The 19,167-nt window shown below is 45.9% G+C and overlaps 1 protein-coding gene across 1 annotated transcript; it reads left to right on the plus strand.

Moving 5' to 3' along the window:
- The first annotated feature begins 315 nt into the window (after positions 1-315).
- SDR9C7 (short chain dehydrogenase/reductase family 9C member 7) lies at positions 316-11,126 on the plus strand. Its single transcript, XM_002752621.6, has 4 exons — positions 316-764; positions 3,932-4,190; positions 4,859-5,022; positions 10,214-11,126. The coding sequence occupies exons 1-4, from the start codon at positions 464-466 to the stop codon at positions 10,429-10,431; spliced, it is 942 nt and encodes a 313-aa protein (XP_002752667.1). The 5' UTR covers positions 316-463; the 3' UTR covers positions 10,432-11,126.
- The last annotated feature ends 8,041 nt before the right edge of the window (positions 11,127-19,167 follow it).

Here is a 19,167-nt window from a genome sequence, read left to right on the forward strand (position 1 = left end):
GGAACCAAAGCCCCCAGGCAGGGCTGGGGGCAGTGTGGAGGCAAGGTTTCTAGGGGAGCTGTCTGAGGTGAGTCCTCCTCTTTCATTTGCCTCCCTTACACTGCCTGAGTGTGCCACCATTCATCACCAACATTGCCAGTGGATTCTTTCCCATTCTCATCACCTTCACCCATCAGGGCAGGAGGAGAGAGGGAGGCAGCCACCAGGGCTGTCAGAGGTGACAAAGCTTCAGGTTGGACTTGAATTTCTTGCATCTGGGCTAATTGCTGTGGTGATGCATCCACCTATAAAAATTACAGCGTGGCTCACCCAGGGACCTAGATTTGTTGCAAGCTTTGGGAGGGAGAAGAACTCTTCTTCCTGGTGGGTTCCCGCAGACTGCCGGCTAGGGCTCAGAGAACCAGCTTCTTCCCTGCTGTCTCCTGAGCCCAGTCCCTCTTGGCTATCACATTGATCCTGCCCTATGGCGGCCCTCACGGACCTCTCGTTTATGTACCGCTGGTTCAAGAACTGCAATCTGGTCAGCAATCTCTCAGAGAAGTATGTCTTCATCACAGGCTGTGACTCTGGCTTCGGGAACCTGCTGGCCAAACAGCTGGTTGATCGGGGCATGCAGGTGCTGGCTGCTTGCTTCACTGAGGAGGGAGCCCAGAAACTTCAGCAGGATACCTCCTGTCGGCTGCAGACCACCCTACTGGATGTCACCAAAAGTGAAAGCATCAAGGCGGCGGCCCAGTGGGTGAGGGACCAAGTGGGCGAGCAAGGTGGGGCGAATTGCACTTTGGCGTTCTTGGTTTCTCCTTCTTTCTCTTCCTCTCCCAAAGCATCTGACAGTACCAGAGACCCTGATGTCCAGATGGGGTGGGAGAGGTGATGTAGGGAAAGGGCCCCGCCTCAGTCTGATTGGAAGCCACTGCATGGTTTGGCCTGTTCACATGAAGGGGTGATTTCCCAAGGAAGTTTTCTGTCCTGGAAACTCAAGAGAGACAGGAAAGAGGTCTTAATAGGAAGTGATGGGGAAAGATGTGTTCTGTGTGTCCAAACCTTGAAAAATGGATGTGCCTCTCTGAAGCTTCAGCAGTCCTAACCATCAGCTCCTGGGGAAATACAAGTACATTTCTTGTTGGTATCAGGATAGGGAGAGGGGGACTGAGACAGGAGGTTGGATCCCACGAGTAGGTGCATTTTCTCTCTTTGACTGTGTCAGGCAGGGGAGAAAGAGATCTGGTCTCTTATTGACACCATGGTGGGTGTTGGTTTAACTTCGGGGCAAGTATGTCAGAGTGGCTGCTCATACTGGGAAAGGAAGCTGTGGGCTGGGGCTGACCCAGGACTATGTGGGGACCTGCCTCATGCACTTCCAGCACACAGGGTGTGGGCACAGGAACAGGATGAACAGGATGGCTGGGTTGCAGAAGCAGCAGCCCAGAGGAAGTCCTCCCTCCTAAAGGAGCTGGTCTGGAGCCCACGTACAGCTCAGGGCAACAGAGTCCTGGAGCCAGGGGGAGTCAGACAGTAACTCCCTGCTTGATTTTTCTCCTTAGCACTCATCACCATTCAAAGTACAACAGATTTTACTTATTTATTGTCTGTTCCTCTGCTAGAGTAAAGCTTCTTGGGAAGAAGGATTTTTGGCCCTTTTATTTACTGCATGTTCTTAGTACCTAGAATAATGTCTGGCACCTAGTAAGGTGCTCAATACGTAGTTTTTGAGTGAGTGAATTAATTGATAATTCAGCAAGAGTGAGCCTCTGTCTTCAGCAGGCTGTCTCAGCCAGTTCCCTGCATTCAGCCTTGAGCCACTTGCCTTAATGCCTCACTTAGCATGTTAGTTTCCTGTTGCTGCTGTAACAACTCAACGGTAGGGTCTGAAGACAATGCAAACATATTATCTTCTGGTTCTGGAGAAGAGATGCCCAAAATGGGTCTCACTGATCTAAAATCAAAGTCAGCAGAGCTGTGTTCCTTCTGGAGGCTCTGGAGGAGACTTCGTCTCATTGCCTTTTCCAGCTTCCAGAGGCAGCTGGCATCCCCTGGCTCCTGGCCGGTTACCTCCATCTTCAAAGCTCACAAGGTTGGGGCCAGTGTTTTTCACACTTCTCTCAGTCTCTCTGATTCTCTGGTTTCTGCTTCCTTTGTCCACTTAGAAGGACTCGTGATTATACCGGGCTCACCAGGTTCATCTAGGATAATTTCCCTGTGTTAGCTTCCTCCCTAACTTTAAGGACAATTGATTAGCAACCTCCGTTCCACCTGCAACCTTAATTCCCCTTTCCCATGTAACCCAGCAGATTCACGGGTTCCAGAGATAATGAGGATGGGGACATCTTCGAGGGACTGTTATTTTGCCTAGGCCATTGGGCAATATCCTGGTCTAAGAAAAACTGAGAACTGGGGTGGGTAGGGGGGATGGGAGATGAAGTTCTTGCATGCTTCTCATTGCTCCTGGATAGAGAAAGATAGGGAGATTGTGTAGGGGCATGACTTGGGTGGGAACCCCAGACCTAGGGGAAGGGATGGACTAGAATTTGTTTGCATTGAGACCTGCCTTCAGGAGACAGTGGGATGTGCCTGCAGAGTATCTGGAGGCTGCAGAGGCTGGGGCTGTGGGGAGAATCACCAGAGCAGTAGGGCTTGCATGAAGGAGCCAGAAGGGGACCTTAAGGAGCTTTTAGAGGGGTTTCCAGTGTATCCTTTGTATCACCCGCCCTCTGGTGGAATTTTTTGGAAGCCCAGTGTGTAAAACAAGTGAAAGGAGAGCTTCTCCTGCATTTTCCTCCTCCTAGCAGGCTTGCAAAACACAGTCTGGAAACAACTGTTGCAGTCCAATGGATGAAGAACCTGAGGCCCAGAGAGGGAAGTGACTTGTCCAAGGCTGGAAGTAAAACCAGGACTGGACATAAAACTCTTCAACCCTGGGCCCCTGCAGAGTTGAATGACAACACTTAGCATTATTTCTTTCCATTTGTACCAACCCAATGGAAATATCTCAGAATCCTCATCACATTTTTCATACAAATTTTATTTAAATATTTTATATATTTATTTATAAATAGTATTATTTCCTTTCTGGCTTGTGAGTTCCTTCAGGGGTAAGATGCTGTTTTGTTCATTTTGTGTCTCCTTTACCCTGTATTTTATTTTATTTTATATCATTTTATTTTATTTTTAGAGACAGGGTCTCACTCGCTCACCCAGGCTGGAGTACAGTGGCACCATCATAGCTCAGTGTAATTTTGAACAAGGTAAACTCTCATCTGGGCTCAAGTGATCCTCCCACCTCAGCCTCCCAAGTAGCTAGGACTATAGGCATGCACCACCATGCCTGACTTTTTTTTTTTTTTTTGTCAAAACAGGGCTCTCACTCTGTTGCTCAGGCTGGTCTCTAATCCTGAACTCAAGTGATCCTCCCACCTCATCCTCCCAAAGGGTTGTGATTACAGGTGTAAACCTCTACACCTGGCTTCCTTCACCCTGTAATTGTCACCTACTAGATGCATGCATGAATAAACATGTGAAGATGAATGAATGAACGGACTGATTTTGGTAGTATGTGAAATGCAGTTGGTTATACTTAAGTAAATAGAGAGGGTGAAGCATGATGGGGAAGGATCCAAACATTAATTCATTGGTATACAAATGAAACTCTTATCCCAAAGCTGATAGTTGAAATGCTGTGAGCTAACACCTAGATTATAGCTGGTACAGAGCCCCAGCTAGCTGGCAGATTTTACGTGAATCAGGAAAAAGTGTCCCTTTGGGGAAAACTAATTAGTAAAAGGCACACTTTTGTTTTATGTTATAACCTGACCATGTTATGTCTTGTGCATCTGCTCAACCATCCTTGAGGGCCCTGAGCTGGTGGGGAGCAGACCTTGGTTCTTTCCCAGCCCATTGCTAATTTCTGTGTGGTTCTCCATCTCGCCCCTAGGCCTCTGGGCCCTGGTGAACAATGCTGGTGTGGGCCTGCCCAGTGGTCCCAACGAATGGCTGACCAAGGAGGACTTTGTGAAGGTGATCAATGTGAACCTGGTGGGACTGATCGAAGTGACCCTTCACATGCTGCCCATGGTCAGGAGAGCCCGGGGCAGGGTTGTCAACATGTCCAGCTCTGGTGGTCGTGTGGCTGTCATCGGTGGTGGCTACTGTGTCTCCAAGTTTGGCGTCGAAGCCTTCTCTGACAGCATTAGGTAACTGGGCCCTGGTACTAAACCTTCTGGGTGGAAATCCCAGGGGTCAGAGAGGGTTGGGAGTGACAGCATGTGGGCAGGGAAATTCTGCAGACAAGAAGCTAACACAGTAGCAGAAGGAAGGTTAGACTTCAAGGTGTTTTCTCCAAGACTAAGAGAAGAGCTTAGGAGAGGAGGTAGAGTGGAATTATAAGGCATCAGGCGGGCCTTCCCTTGAGCTGCACAGGGTAAGTAAAATGCTGTTTGGGCCTGTGAGAGGAGGAGGGAGAGTCCCCCAGACAGACAGGCCTGGAGGCAGAGGTCCCCTCTGGGAGGTCCTCAGAGGAGCATGCAGGCCTTGTGTACACCCACGCCCTTCACCATGTGGGTATTGGGTGAAGGGTTGATAATGGGAGGGACCTGGTGGGAGACCACACTTTGGCCTAGATTCTCTATTGACTTCCTCCCGCTGGCCCTGCCTTATGCAAATTGCCCAGAGATTGCTGCGCCAGCTTGGGAAAGGGCTGAGGCCCTAAGGAGGGGCTTATTTGCAAAACGACAATGCCAGGGCCAAGTGCAGGGGTGGGGGAAGCATCTCTAGGTTCCTGAAAGACAAGCCCATCTAGAGGTGACTCTCCATGATGATTGTCATCTCGGGGCCCAGACTGAGTGCAACTCATCTTTCCCAGGCGTGAGCTCTACTACTTTGGGGTGAAGGTCAGCATCATTGAGCCAGGGAACTACCGGACAGCCATTCTGGGCAAGGAAGGCATGGAGTCACGCCTGCGAAAGCTTTGGGAGAGGCTACCTCAGGAGACCCGGGACAGCTATGGAGAGGAGTACTTCCGCATCTGTAAGTTCCTGGGGCAGGAGAGGGTCTCTGAGGGGAGCGGGTTGGTCTAATTCAGAGGAGTTCAGGACTCCAGGTCACACAGTGGTAGAACTGGGGTTTGAGAATAGAGAGAAGTGGCAGAATTATCACTGCTGGAGCTGTGCGGGGAGTTAAGAGCAATGTGGCCCACTCCTGACACCTACCTCCACAGCATCATGATGCAGGGGAATCAGGTGAAAATGCACTGAGATAAGTACAACCAAGAGATCAAGAGCTGGCTCTACTACTTACCAGCTAGGAGACTTTGGACCTATTGCCTAGTTTTCCCATGCCTCAGTTTTCTCATTTACAAAATGGAGCCAAAGATAGTGCCTCCCTCATGGGCTTGCTGTGAGGGTTATCATGTGTGAAGTACCTTGCACACTCTGAGTGCTCATTAATAAAGAAGAAAACAAGCACATGGGGATTTAAAAGGGAGGGTCTCTAGGTAGCTCTCTTTCCCTCACTGAGCTGAGGGACTCCTGTGACTCATAGCTGTTTTTAGAGGATAAAGGAGACATGGCAGCTGTTTACCCTGCTGCCCCAAAACTTTGTGCTGCAAAAAATCGTCTGTTGGACATCATATGTCAACAGAACACAGTCATTTTTCACTGAATACATACATGCTTTATTGCAAGTCTGCCATGTCACAAGCATGTGTGGGGCCAGAGAGCTGGAGTGGACAAAGTGGTATGCTTGGCCCTCACTGACTGTAGCTTAGGGCTCAGTGGGAGAGACAAACATTAACAAAAACCTATGTGTTTAATGGTAAACGTGGATATGTGCTACAAAGGAGAAAGAGGTATGTGAAAGAAGGATGGAGTGGGAAGGTGTGCCCCAATTCGGATGATGGTGAAGTGGGGAGCTTCTCTGAGTTGACTTTGAGGAGGAATAAGAGTTAGATGTTGCTGGGAAGGGGAAAAAGGAGATGAGTAGGGGCTTTTTTTCTGTAGGAAGGCTCTGAGGCAGAAAACTCCATTTGAGGAACTTCAAAGAAACCAGCAGATGGGGAGCAATGGTGGGTACCTGGTGTATACAGAATAAATCAGAGCATCAAAGCACACTGAGGATGAAGGGGTGAGGGAGAGGAAGCCATCAAGGATGAGTGCTGGGTTTACAGCTTGAAGAACCTGGTGGATGGAGGAGTCATTCATTCATTGATTTTGGGAAGCCACCAAGAAAAATTTGGAGTACCCCTTAGATAAAGTCATCTTTTAGTGCTAGATATGTTAGGATTCTGTGGGAAGAAAATGTCTAAGGATTTACATTAGTTGGGACTTACTCAGTGACAGAAGATCCAGTGCAAATTATTTAAGCAGAAAAGGAATTTCTTGCCTCATCTGACTAAAAAGTTGAGCAAGATAAGCTTCAGGTACAACCCAACCCAGCCCACAAATGATGTTGTTAGGATTCCCCCATTTCTTAGCTCTGCTTCTTTTGCATTGACTCCAGTCTCTAAGCTCTCTCCCCTATGGGGGCCACATGGCTGCAGCATCTCCTCACCTCCACCCAGGGTGAGGTCTGCTGGGAAAATAGGAGAGTTCTTTCCAGTGCCTCTCCCAAAAGTCCTAATGTACACTCTGACTTGGAGGATCTATGGTGGCCGAATCATAGGCAGCCACAAGATGTACCCAACCCTAAACCAATCACTGTGCCCAGGGGAATGTGAAAGTGTGGCACAGGCTGGGCCACGTGCTCTCCCCAGACCAACGGACTCATTGTGGGGGAGGCATAGATCCCCAAAGGGAAATCTGCAGCTGTTGGGAACAAGGAGAGTAGATGTTAGAGTGTGGGGGGAAGAGTATTTATCCTCTGTGTAATCTCTCTTAGCAAAGAGTAGTTTCAATTATTTGTGGAGCTGCCCTGAGGCTGGGCGAAATATATTCAGCCAGTATCTAGAAACTTCACAAAGTCATTTTCTAAGTAAGCACTCAGGATGAAGAGAGCTTGTAGAGTCTTTAGTGCAGTCCATGAAAGAATATGTATAAAGGCAAACTCCTCTGAAAACCTTGTCCAAAAGCTGGTATTGTTATACTAAAGAATAGTAAGGACTGGTTTATAAAATACATCGGCCAATTCACCTGTAGTCCACACCATCATTTCAGAGGAAAGTTTTCAGGCAGTGATCAACTACGTTTAGATAAACGTTTTCCCAAGTGGTCATACGAGAGTTTTCGCTTCCATTACCCAGTGTTTATTGGGATACAGAGAATGAGACAATCTCCAGGAAACTAGCAGGGAAGATGCGAAAGCAAATACACCATCACATGAAGAATCTTGCAATAATGGACATGTGTACAAAACAAAGCAACAGCGCAGACTTCCTTCCGCGACGGAAGCCTCACAGAGGTGACAGTTTATGCCTTAGTGAGTGTTGAAGGATGAATACGAGTACACCAAAAGGGAAAGAGGTGACGGATGTTTCACACAAGAGGAAGGGTGTGAACCACATTTTGGAGACCTGACGTAGCATTGTATGCTTTTGGAGGCAGTGCAAATTCAGGCTTGCATTCTAGCAGTCCCTCTAATCATGCTACACAGCTCTCCAAACTTCAGTTTGTCCATTTATAAGGTACAATTCCTCTCTCATGAATTGTTAGGAGAATTAAACAGAAAAGTTTAATTCTTTTCTGTTTAAGAGCAAAGTACTCAGCTCTGCCACAGTAAGAATCAAACAGACCTTTGCCATTGCCATTAGTCTGGCAGGAGGAGTGCTGTGGGTGGTGACTGAGGAGGGGAGACATTAGGAGTCAGATCATAAGAGGCTTTGATGGCTATATTAAGGAGTGTGGATTTTATCCTGAGGGCACTGGGGAGCCTTGTAAATGGCCCTGAAATGATATCAGATTTGTGTCACGGTGGGAAGGATAAAGAGGCCACCTGGGAGACCACTGCAGAAACCCAGTGATGGAACGATAAAAACATGAAGTTCTAAGTCATGGTGGTTCTGGTGGTTGCGGGCGGCTGTGCAACAGACTGAAGAAATATTTAGGAGTTGTCATGGAGCATCACTGGGTACCAACTCCGCAAGCTGCTGTGCGATCCAACAGGCCCCTGGCTTGTAAACCCCAGGACCAGACCTGATACTTTATAGACTTTATCTTACTTAATTCTCCCAATAACAAAAACGTTTTCGCAGGTGCCCAACTCCAAAGCCTATGTCCTTCCTCACTGTGGAGGAGAGTGACAGGGCTGGATGTGTCCTTTCCTCTCCCTTCCCACTCCATGCCCAGCAGGGTGCCCAGCACTGAATGGCAGCTAATAGCAATTTGAGAAAACAATGAAAGCATGTGCCTCATACTGCTTCCCATGTCTGGGGTACCTTCTTCTGCCCCACTGCCTGTGCTAGCCCTCCCCACCTCTCAGAACCCAGGCCCCAGCCCATCTTATCATGTCAGCTTGCTCCGCCTCCTCAGCCCACAAAGGCTTCCCTGGCTCCAAGGAAGCAGACACAGCCCCCTGGGCATCCTGAAGGATTCTTTCAACCCTCAGCCCTGCTGCTGGTGGCCTCTGTGCTAGCTCCACGGTCAGAGGGCAGGGTGCGCCTTCCCAAGACTTCACTGCTTTGCAGACAGTCTGGCTTTAAGTTTACGTGACTCTTGTTGAGATCCCAAAATGTAGTTTGGCTTTTTCCCTGCATCAGTTTTCTTTCCAGGAAACAGAAAATGGAGTTTCTCAGAGTCTGGGGTGAAGGGGACTTAAGTGATACCGCCGCATTCTCACCAGCCACCCTCAAGGGTCCTGAGCCCAAGCAGGTCAATTCCTTGCCTGCCTAGACCATTCTCAAAGTCAGGGCAGCTTTGGCTTCCTCTCCATTTTCAAGTTTTCATCCCTTATCAGGGCAGTCTGCTGAAGCACCATTTTCTCTGGAGTCCTCAGGGCTCTCAATGAAGCATGAATCCCCCTGTCCTGGGGCGAGGGTGCACATGAGGGCCTGGTGGGCTTGTGGCCCTTCTCCTAGTTATGTCATGAACTTCTGCACACTTGCACCACTCAGGTGCTCTGTCCCCATCTCCACCCCTGTGTGCCAGGGCAAACAGAACAGCCCCTCACATTTGTTAGGGCCCTACCAGGTGCTTCTCTATGCCTTAGATTATTTGAGTCCACAATGGTCTTATGACTGAGGTAGGGGCAATACTACTATTTTTTAATAATATTTTCTCCTGGATGCTTTTTGTTTAAATGTGGGAACTTTAGGAAGTACATAGAAGGAAAGAAAAAAAAAAGCCCCTTGTCCCACAATGTTTTCTATTCTGTCTGCACCCCCGCCCAAAGTGTCCACTCTGCTATTAATCATCTTTGTTATTTTCCAGGACAGATTTTTTTTGGTGGGGGGGGAAGATGGAGTCTTACTCTGTTGCCCAGGCTGGAATGCAGTGGAGCAATCTTGGCTCACTGCAACCTCCTCCTCCTCCCAGGTTCAAGTGATTCTCATGCCTCAGCCTCCCAAGTAGCTGTGATTATAGGCACGCGCCACCATGCCTGACTAATTTTTGTATTTTTAGTAGAGATGAAGTTTTACCATGTTGGCCAGGCTGGTCTCGAACTTGTGACCTCAGGTGATTGGCCCACTCAGCCTCCCAAAGTACTGGGATTGCAGACATAAGCCACTGTGCCCAATCTTCAGGAAAGATAGTATTATCTCCATTTTACAGATAAAAGTTTAAACTCAAGGTCATATAGCTAATAAGTAGCACAGTTCTTCTCATCACCAGTCTAGTGCAATAGTAGGAATTCAGTGCACAATTGTTGAACTCAGGAAGAGAAATAAGATTATTTATTTATTTATTTTAAGACAGCATATCATTCTGTCCCCCAGGCTGGAGTTCATTGGTGCAATCTCAGCTCATTACAACCTCCGCCTCCTGGGTTCAGGTGATTCCCGTATCTCAGCCTCCCAAGTAGCTGGGATTACAGGCATGTGCCACCACACTCAGCTGATTTTCGTATTTTTAGTAGAGATGGGGTTTCACCATGTTGGCCAGGCTAAGATGATTTATGATAGTATTATAAATGTGTGTTAGTTTAAGGGACCACCTGGAGGGTGTGACAGACTTGATGCCTGAAATGTTAGATCAGGGATCTGATGGAGAGGGAAGCTGTATGGAATTCAGAAGAAACCATCTTTTATGAAGAATAACAGAGCCTTTTTCTCCTCTGTGCCCTCAAACAGATACCGACAAATTGAAAAACATGATGCAGCTGGCAGAGCCCAGAGTCAGAGATGTCATCAACAGCATGGAGCATGCTGTTGTTTCCCGGAGCCCTCGCATCCGCTACAACCCTGGCCTGGATGCAAAACTCCTCTACCTCCCCCTGGCTAAGCTGCCCACCCCTGTGACAGATTTCATCCTGAGCCGGTACCTTCCAAGGCCAGCAGACAGTGTCTAAACTGGGGAGGCTCCATAGGTCAGTGGAGTATAGAAGAGCGGGTGGAAGGACTTCAGGGTCACAAACGGTGGTATCGGATATCCCGGGGGCATTGGCTGCAAAGGACTCTTGGCTCAGCTGACACCCACTGCTGTCAGATTTACCAGTAACTTCTAATCGAAGATGAATGCTTCTTCCCACCCTCTGGGGCCCCACGGAAACCTGAGGTGGCCTTTGCAGGTTCGGTGATCTGCAGCAATGGCTCTGAGGACATCTGCCACCCAGTCAGGATATGGCTTCTTCTGGTCCTGGAAAAGTCATGGAGAAAACCAGCTCCTGCTGAATCATGAGCGCCTTTCAGTTATCACTGCCACTGAGAAATACTGTGGGATAATCTAGCCCCCAGGAGAATCTAACCACCTTCCTACTGGGTTCCTCAATATGCACAACTTCATTCACATAACCCATTACTGAAGTACATAGTAGGGCAGATAGGGAGTGCAAGATTACATCAGACAAAAGTTTAAAATATCTTCTCTCTTTTTACATTCTTCTATCTATAGGTGATTGGGATCCACATGAAATAACATTCATTTATTTAATCATCACTGAGTAATTTTTCAAATATTTATTGAATGCCTACTACCTACCAGGCACTTTGTAGGTGCTGGGGGAATATAAAGATGAATAAACCATGATCTTGGTTTTTTATTGTTTATTCTGTGTTTTGCTTTGCTTTGTTTTAACACAACATCTAGTAGCAAAGTTAGGACAAACAGTGATAGAAGGAGTAGAAATCAGAATACAAATTTTTAGAGCAAGGAAGGACCCTGGAGGTCTTCATCCAATACTTCACAAACTTGGCTGTACATTGTAAACACCCAGTTAACTAAAAATACAGACTCCTGCCCCAATATTAGAAAATCTGATTCAGTAGGACTGAGAGAAGACCCAGAAATATGTGTTTGTAACAAGGACCTAGACAATTCTGATGCACCCGGGCAATTGGGAGCCACCAAAAGTTCCACAGAAGAACTAACTACCGAGGCAGGTGGATCACGACGTCAAGAGATCGAGACCATCCTGGTCAACATAGTGAAACCCCGTCTCTACTAAAAAAATACCAAAAATTAGCTGGGCATGGTGGCGCGTGCCTGTAATCCCAGCTACTCAGGAGGCTGAGGCAGGAGAATTGCCTGAACCCAGGAGGTGGAGGTTGCGGTGAGCCAAGATCACGCCATTGCACTCCAGCCTGGGTAACGAGCGAAACTCCGTCTCAAAAACAAAAAAGAAGTAACTAATATTCAGAGGGGAAGGTGACCTGCCTAAGACCCCAGCTTAGTAACTAAGACAAGGACAGAAATTACGTACTCAGACTACCAGACCAGGATTCTTTTCAGTTACAGGAAAATCGATTTCTGAAGTTAGTAACATTGTCAAATAAGTCATTGAACTAATTAAAAAAAAAAAAAACTTGAACTCCTGCATCTATGAAGTTCTGTTGAAAAGACTTTTATTGATCTTGATAAATGGTCATATAATAAAGGTTAAATGTGAATTTTCTAACTAAAATATCTTTCATTTGGGTCTCTTCAACATCTGAAAATAATATAATACCTACAAAGACTCTTTCCAAATAAGGTAGCACTCACGGGTTCCAGGGGTTAGCTTGTAGATATATCTTTGGGGAGCCAGCATGCAACTCATTACAGTTTGGTGTTTGCAGCACTTCTGTTCCTGGCACCAAATTCTAAATCAGATAGAATGCAGTGAACAACAAGTAACAGAAAAGCCAACCCACATTGGCTTAGACAGTGAAGAGTGAGGGCAGGGCCCAGCGGCTGAAGGATGGCATAGAGGTGGTAGTCTCTTTCTACTTCTTTGCTCTGCTGCCCACAGTTTTGGCTTTACCCTTTGCTGCTGTAGTGTGACTGCCAGGCAATGGGAACTCTATATTTCCTCATTCACAACTTACAGAAGAAAGAGCCTGCCTTTCCACAGCATTCAAGTTTGAAGAAGTTTCTTTCCTAGAGCCCTCATTATGTGTCTCCTTGAATCTCATTGGCCCAAATTGGTTTAGGCTGTCCACCCCTGACAAAGAGGTAAATTGCCATGAATTGCTTAGATTAATCATAGAACAGATGGAATGTTGGAAAATCGGTCACAATGTCTACTACCTTGAAAAATGCAAAACTCAGACATTATGCTGTTGAGAGGGTTAAACAAAGGTCAGAAATAAACTTTATGAATACACAAAAATTTGCTAAGGGGAAACTGGCTAGGTAATATTTTGAGATAATAATTTACACTTTTTTATTCCTCCCTGTTTTTCTATTTCCCCTTCTTCCATTCAAATAGATAGCCAATTTGGTACTTCTTACCTAGGGTGAGAGGTTTAATGGGATAAAACACATAAATTTCCTGCACTTTCTCCAGCTTAGTTTCCCCCAACCCTAATATCTTTAGAAAAATTATAGAGTTTGGGGAAATAAGTAAAACAGAATGTGACTTATGGGTGTACCAAATGACTCAGAGAAACAGAGACTTTCCCCTATGAAAAAGAGATTGACTGTGATGCGAGAAGAAGGTGATGTTTTGGGTTCCTGAGACAGGAGGGACCAGGACTCACTTTCTGGAAACACCTTGGGGCACACAATGGGGAGATGACAAGACTCAAGAGAGTCACAACTACATTGTATGTTTAGGCAGGTGAGACTCTGGATGATCCCACAGGAGACTCGTGTGTCCCACCATGGCAGGAAGGTAATAGAAATTTGCTAGATATAAAGGGCATGTAGACTGGAACAGCAGACACGGAAGCGGCAACATTTAGAAGATAGAAAACTGAATTTTTTGGTCTGAGGGCCATCTCTCCCCCTCATCGTTAATAGCTGGAGTATTTTTTGAACTTATGAGTGGAGAGTCATCTCTGCTCCAGAGTTACACTTTGGTTGATTTCATATTAAGACCATGATCTTTCTTATATAACTTTTGTATTTTCCTAGAGTTTTAAATTGCCTTTTCTTGTTCATTTCTTCAGCTTCTTAATCATTTTTATTGCCATTTTTGAAGTAGGGGAGCAATACTATCTGATTTATATTTTTAAAAGACCACTGGGGTCTCTGTGGAGACTGAAATGAAGGAGCAATGGTGGAAGCAAGGAGGCCATTGCATAATCAAGGCAAGAGATAATAGTGCCCTAAGCTGAAATGGTCTTAGCAGAAATAATGATAATAGATGAAATCAACAGATAATTTGGAGGTAGAACCATTGATGGACATTAATCATTAGTCAGTCTGCCAAGAAGAATTTATCAGCCTCCTACTATGTGCTAAACGTGCAGAGTGCTTGCCCTCAAAGAGTTTATATTCTAATGGAGGGATGAGTTGGGCAACATACTTATAAAAAAATGGATAAAATAATTTTATATATTGAAAAGTGCCATGGAGAAGAGAAAATATAATAATGTAATAAGTGACCGGGGAGGCTGCTTACCTTTTTTTCTTTTTCTTTTTTTTTTATTATACTTTAAGTCTTGGGCCGTTCGCGGTGGCTCACGCCTGTAATCCCAGCACTTTGGGAGGCCAAGGGGGTGGATCACGAGGTCAAGGGATCGAGATCATCCTGGTCAACATGGTGAAACCCCGTCTCTATTAAAAATACAAAAAATTAGCTGGGCATGGTGGCATGTGCCTCAGGAGGCTGAGGCAGGAGAATTGCCTGAACCCAGGAGGTGGAGGTTGCGGTGAGCTGAGAACGCGTCATTGCACTCCAGCCTCAGTAACAAGAGTGAAACTCCATCTCAAAAAAAAAAATGAAATACTTTAAGTTCTGGGATGCATGTGCAGAACATGCAGGTATCCCAGAGAGGAAGGTGACCTGCCTAAGAACACCTTATGTAAAAAACCTACACGTTCTGCACATGCATCCCAGAACTAATACTTTACTTTAAGTTCTAGGATGCATGTGCAGAACGTGCAGGTTTGTTACATAGGTATACATGTGCCATGATGGTTTGCTGCACCCATCAACCTGTCATCTACATTAGGTATTTCTCCTAGTGCTATCCCTCCCCTAGTCCTCAACTCCCCAACTGGCCCCAGTGTATGGTGTTTCTAATCAACATTATTAAGGTAAAGTTTTCATAAAAAGAAATGCATCCATCTCAGTGTACAGTCTGATGAGTCTTGTCATATGAATACACCTGTGCGACCGCCACCAGTCAAAATATAAAATATTTTTCTCATCCTAGAAATTTCTCTTGTACCTGTTTGCAGTTAATCGTCCCTCCTCTCCACTTCCAGACAACCACTGATGTATTTCTGTCACTATAGATTCATTCTGAGGCTGCTTACTTTTTAAAAAGAGTGCTTTTGCTGCCATTGGGGAATGAACTGAAGTAAACTGGATTGAAGAGGTACAAGTCTAAACCTGATGAAAGAAATGTGACAATAAAATCATAGAAATAAAAATAGTTGGTATTTGTTGGATCTTTATTCCATCCCAAGCACTGTGCTTAGTATTTCCCACACATCATCCATTTAACTTTATTTCATCTCCACAATAAGGCCTGTGAGGTTACTCCTACATTACAGAGGAGGAAACTGAAGCTCAGAGAGGTAAAGTAATTTGCACAAGATTACACTGCTAATAAGTGGCAGAGTCAGAGTGTGGTTTGCCACATGCTACAATAGCAAACACTTCCAGAGTGCTCACCACATGCCAGGCACTGTTCTAAGCACTTTCATTTTCTTGTTAAAAATTTTTTATTTTACTTTAAGTTCTGGGATACATGTGTGGAACATGCAGGTTTGTTACATGGGTGTACATGTGCCGTAGTGGTTGCTGCACCTATCTTCTAGGTTTTAAGCCCTGCATGCGTTAGGTATTTGTCCTAATGCTCTCCCTCCCCTTGCCTCCTACCCTCCAACAGGCCCTGGTGTGTGATGTTCCCCTCCCTGTGTCCATGTGTTCTCATTTTTCAACTCCCATTTATGAGTGAGAATATGCGGTGTTTGGTTTTCTCTTTGTGTTAGTTTGCTGAGAATCATGGTTTCCAGCTTCATCCGTATCCCTGCAAAGGACATGATCTCATTCTTTTTTATGGCTGCATAGTATTCCATGGTGTATATGTGCCACATTTTCTTTTCTTTTTTTTTTTTTTAAAGACAGGGTTTTACCATGTTGGTCAGGCTGTTCTTGAACTCCCAACCTCAAGTGATCCACCTGCCTTGGCCTCCAAAGTGCTTGGATTACAGGCGTGAGCCACCACACCTGGCCAGTGCCACATTTTCTTTATCCAGTCTATCATTGATAGGCATTTGGATTGGTTCCAAGTCTTTGCTATTGTGAACAGTGCTGCAATAAACATATGTGAGCATGTGTCTTTACAGTAGAAGGATTTATAATACTTTGGCCATATACGCAGTAATGGGATTGCTGGGTCAAATGGTATTTCTAGTTTAAGATCCTTGAGGAATCGCCACACTGTCTCCACAATGGTTGAACTAATTTATACTCCCACCAGCAATGTAAAAGTGTTCCTATTTCTCCACAACCTCACTAGCATCTGTTGTTTCAGCACTAATTTTCATAACAATCCTGAAAGATAGATGTTATTACTCCATTTTAATGAGGAGAAAACTGAGGCCCAGAGAGGCGATTATAATACATAGCCTAAAAGCATCTGCTAGAGCAGATCCTTTGAGTTCTTGAAAGCTATTATTTGTCACTGTTTTATTTCATCCTGGGGAGCATCTCTGTACACATGCATTTGCAGCAGGGTTTTCTGGCCAGCAGCTGTAATGTGGCTTGCTTCAGTTTCCAAGAACCTTCTGAAACCTCTCCTAACTTGCCTTCTTTGGGGGCCTCTCAAGATGGGGGGCGCTCCCTGTCTTGCCCATGAAGACAAGGGCCTCTGTCCTCCAACGGCTTCCTCCTGTCCTTTGGGATATGCCTGACTTGCCCCTGAATCTCAGAAAGTTCCCTGATCTTCAGTGAATCTTAATCAAAAAGTGAGGAGGGCTGGGTGCAGTGACTCATGCCTGTATGTGGACAAATCACTCGAGCCCAGGAGTTCAAGACCAGCTTGGGCAACATGGCAAAACCCCCATCTCTATAAAAAAAAAATACAAAAAGTTAGCCAGGCATAGTGGCAAGCACCTGTAGTCCCTGCTACCTGGGAGGTTTAGGTAGGAGCATTGCTTGAACCCAGGAGGTTGAGGCTGCAGTGAGCTTTGATTGTGCCACTGCACTCTACCTTGGGCAAGAGGGAGAGACCATGTCTCAAAAAAAAAAAAAAAGGCCAGGTGCAGTGGCTCAAGCCTGTAATCCCAGCACTTTGGGAGGCCGAGGCAGGTGGATCACGAGGTCAAGAGATCAAGACCATCCTGGTCAACATGGTGAAACCCCGTCTCTACTAAAAATACAAAAAATTAGCTGGGCACTGTGGTGTGTGCCTGTAATCCCAGCTACTCAGGAGGCTGAGGCAGGAGAATTGCCTGAACCCAGGAGGCGGAGGTTGCGGTGAGCCGAGGTCACGCAATTGCACTCCAGCCTGGGTAACAAGAGCGAAACTCTGCCTCAAAAAAAAAGAAAAAAGAAAGAAGGAAATAGTGAGGGGAAGTGAGAGGAAAGAGAGAAATCCAGAGGAACATGGGGTCACTGAGCTCCTGCCTGCCTAGCATGTCTGGCCTGTTCTTATACAGGAGCAGCGTGAGTACTGCCTCCACACCAGAGCAGACGCAGAGAATTTTAATGCCAGACTTGGAACCATTAGAAGAAAAATCTGAGACAAATTTAATTGAACAGAGTTTGACTGAGCAAAGAACAATTTGCGAATCAGGCATCCCTGGAACCAAAATAGATTCAGAGAGACTTCAACCCTACCATGGGGTGGAAGAAAATTTATGGAGAGAAAAAGGGAAGTGATATACAGAAAATAAAGGGAGGTACAGAAACAGCCAGAATGGTTACAGCTCAGTGGGCATTTGCCTTATTTGAACACAATTTGAACAGTTGGCCACCTTTGATTGACTGAAACTCAGTGACTCTTACAAGAGTAGGTTACAGTCTATTTTCATAGCCAATTGGGTTACAGTTCATTATATGGCGAAACCTTTGTCCCAGACTTAATATACATAAGGAGACAAGTTTAGGCGAAACTTAATTTAACAGAACAACAAAGTGTTCCTTTGAAGCCAAACATGATGATTCACACCTATAATCCTAGTGCTTTGGGAGGCTGAGGCAGGAGTAATACTTGAGGCCGGGAGTTTGAGATCAGCCTGGGCAACATAGCAAGACCCATAGTCATGGGGCCAGCTAGGGCTCAGCCATCACCTGCTTCTCCTCATTAGATCATATCTCTCCCATGACCCATTTCCTCTTGGTTACCTATCTCAGAAGGCCACCCTGGGAAGGGTAGGAGGAGAAGATCCTGAGACCATGAGTACAGACAGCTCCTTTGAGAAGTTTTGCTCTGCTAAGAAACAGAGAAATGGGGCCATAGCTGGAAGAGAAGTGGAGTGTAGAGACTTCATTCATTTTGAAGGTGGGAGGTGTACAGCGTGTTTACATGCTGACAGCAAAGATCCAATAGTGGGTAGAAAAGTTAATGTGGCAGAGGCAGGGGGGTAGAATAGCTGAGCTGGTGTCTTTTAGTGGGAGAGGAGCTGGAAATTGAGTAGGGAAGCATGTACAAGCAGAGGCTTTGGCTCCTGCCCACTGCCTAGCTTCTCTCTGAGACTAGTTTTCTCTTCATAGTGACACAGCCTTGCATGGCTCACACCTGTAATCCCAGCACTTTGGAGACTGAGGCAGACAGATTGCTTGAGCTCAGCAGTTCAAGACCAGCCTGGGCAACATGGAGAAATCCATACTCTACAAAAAATACAAAAATTAGCTGGGTGTGGTGGTGGCATGCACCTGTAGTTCCAGCTACTGATGGGACTGAGGTGGGAGGATCACCTGAAGCCAGGAGTTTGAGGTTGCAGTGAGCCAAGATCACATTATGGCATTCCAGCTTCCACGACAGAGTGAGACCCTGTCTCAAAAACAACGAACAAACAAGAGACTTGGCAGGTGACAATCTAAAACCAAGAGGTCAATTTTCAATTTGATCAGGTCTGCTTGCCCTGCTCACTTCTGGTGCCTTGCTTTTTGTTATTCTTTCTTCCTTTATCCATGAACCTGAACGCCCCAGTACAGCTGAAGGCTGCTGCTGAGTGCTGAAACTCAACCTTCACTGACTACTTGATAGATAGCATTCACAGGTCATCATGGTAATAATCACATTAGTTGTTTTTCAGGAACCTAGGCCAGCTCTTTTCTAGTTCAAACTGGTTGAGACCACTGTCCCTAAACTGGGTCTGTGCAGGTGCCAAAGAGGTGGTCTTTTGACCTCAGGGGGGGCCTAAAACTCCACCCTCAAATCATGCAAATGTTGTCATTTTCTGTACATATATTCTATGGAATGCCACGAACCCTGACCATGCCTGCACAGAATGAACCTGTTGCTTTATTTTTCCTTACTGCCAATCACCTTTCTCCATATTTAGACCACCCCATTTCCCTAACCCATAAATATCCCCAAGCATTATCTTCAAGGAGGCAGATTTGAGAGCTCTTCTCCTGCCTCCTCACTCGGTGGCTTTGCAAAAAAATCTTTTCTGTCTTGCAAAACCTGTGTCACAGATATTGATTTACTGTGCAATGGCAGAATGAACCCGACCTGGCCTGTAACAAGTCCCTGAATCA

The sequence above is a fragment of the Callithrix jacchus genome, chromosome 9 (genome assembly GCF_049354715.1).
Source record: "Callithrix jacchus isolate 240 chromosome 9, calJac240_pri, whole genome shotgun sequence".
NCBI classification, from domain to species: Eukaryota; Metazoa; Chordata; class Mammalia; order Primates; family Cebidae; genus Callithrix; species Callithrix jacchus.

Bases quoted from the DNA above. Each gene is read 5' to 3' on its own strand.
- SDR9C7 (XM_002752621.6), top strand. From the start codon at position 464: ATGGCGGCCCTCACGGACCTCTCGTTTATGTACCGCTGGTTCAAGAAC. The intron at 4,191-4,858 runs GTAACTGGGCCC...CATCTTTCCCAG, and splicing joins GCCTTCTCTGACAGCATTAG to GCGTGAGCTCTACTACTTTG. The intron at 5,023-10,213 runs GTAAGTTCCTGG...GCCCTCAAACAG, and splicing joins AGAGGAGTACTTCCGCATCT to ATACCGACAAATTGAAAAAC.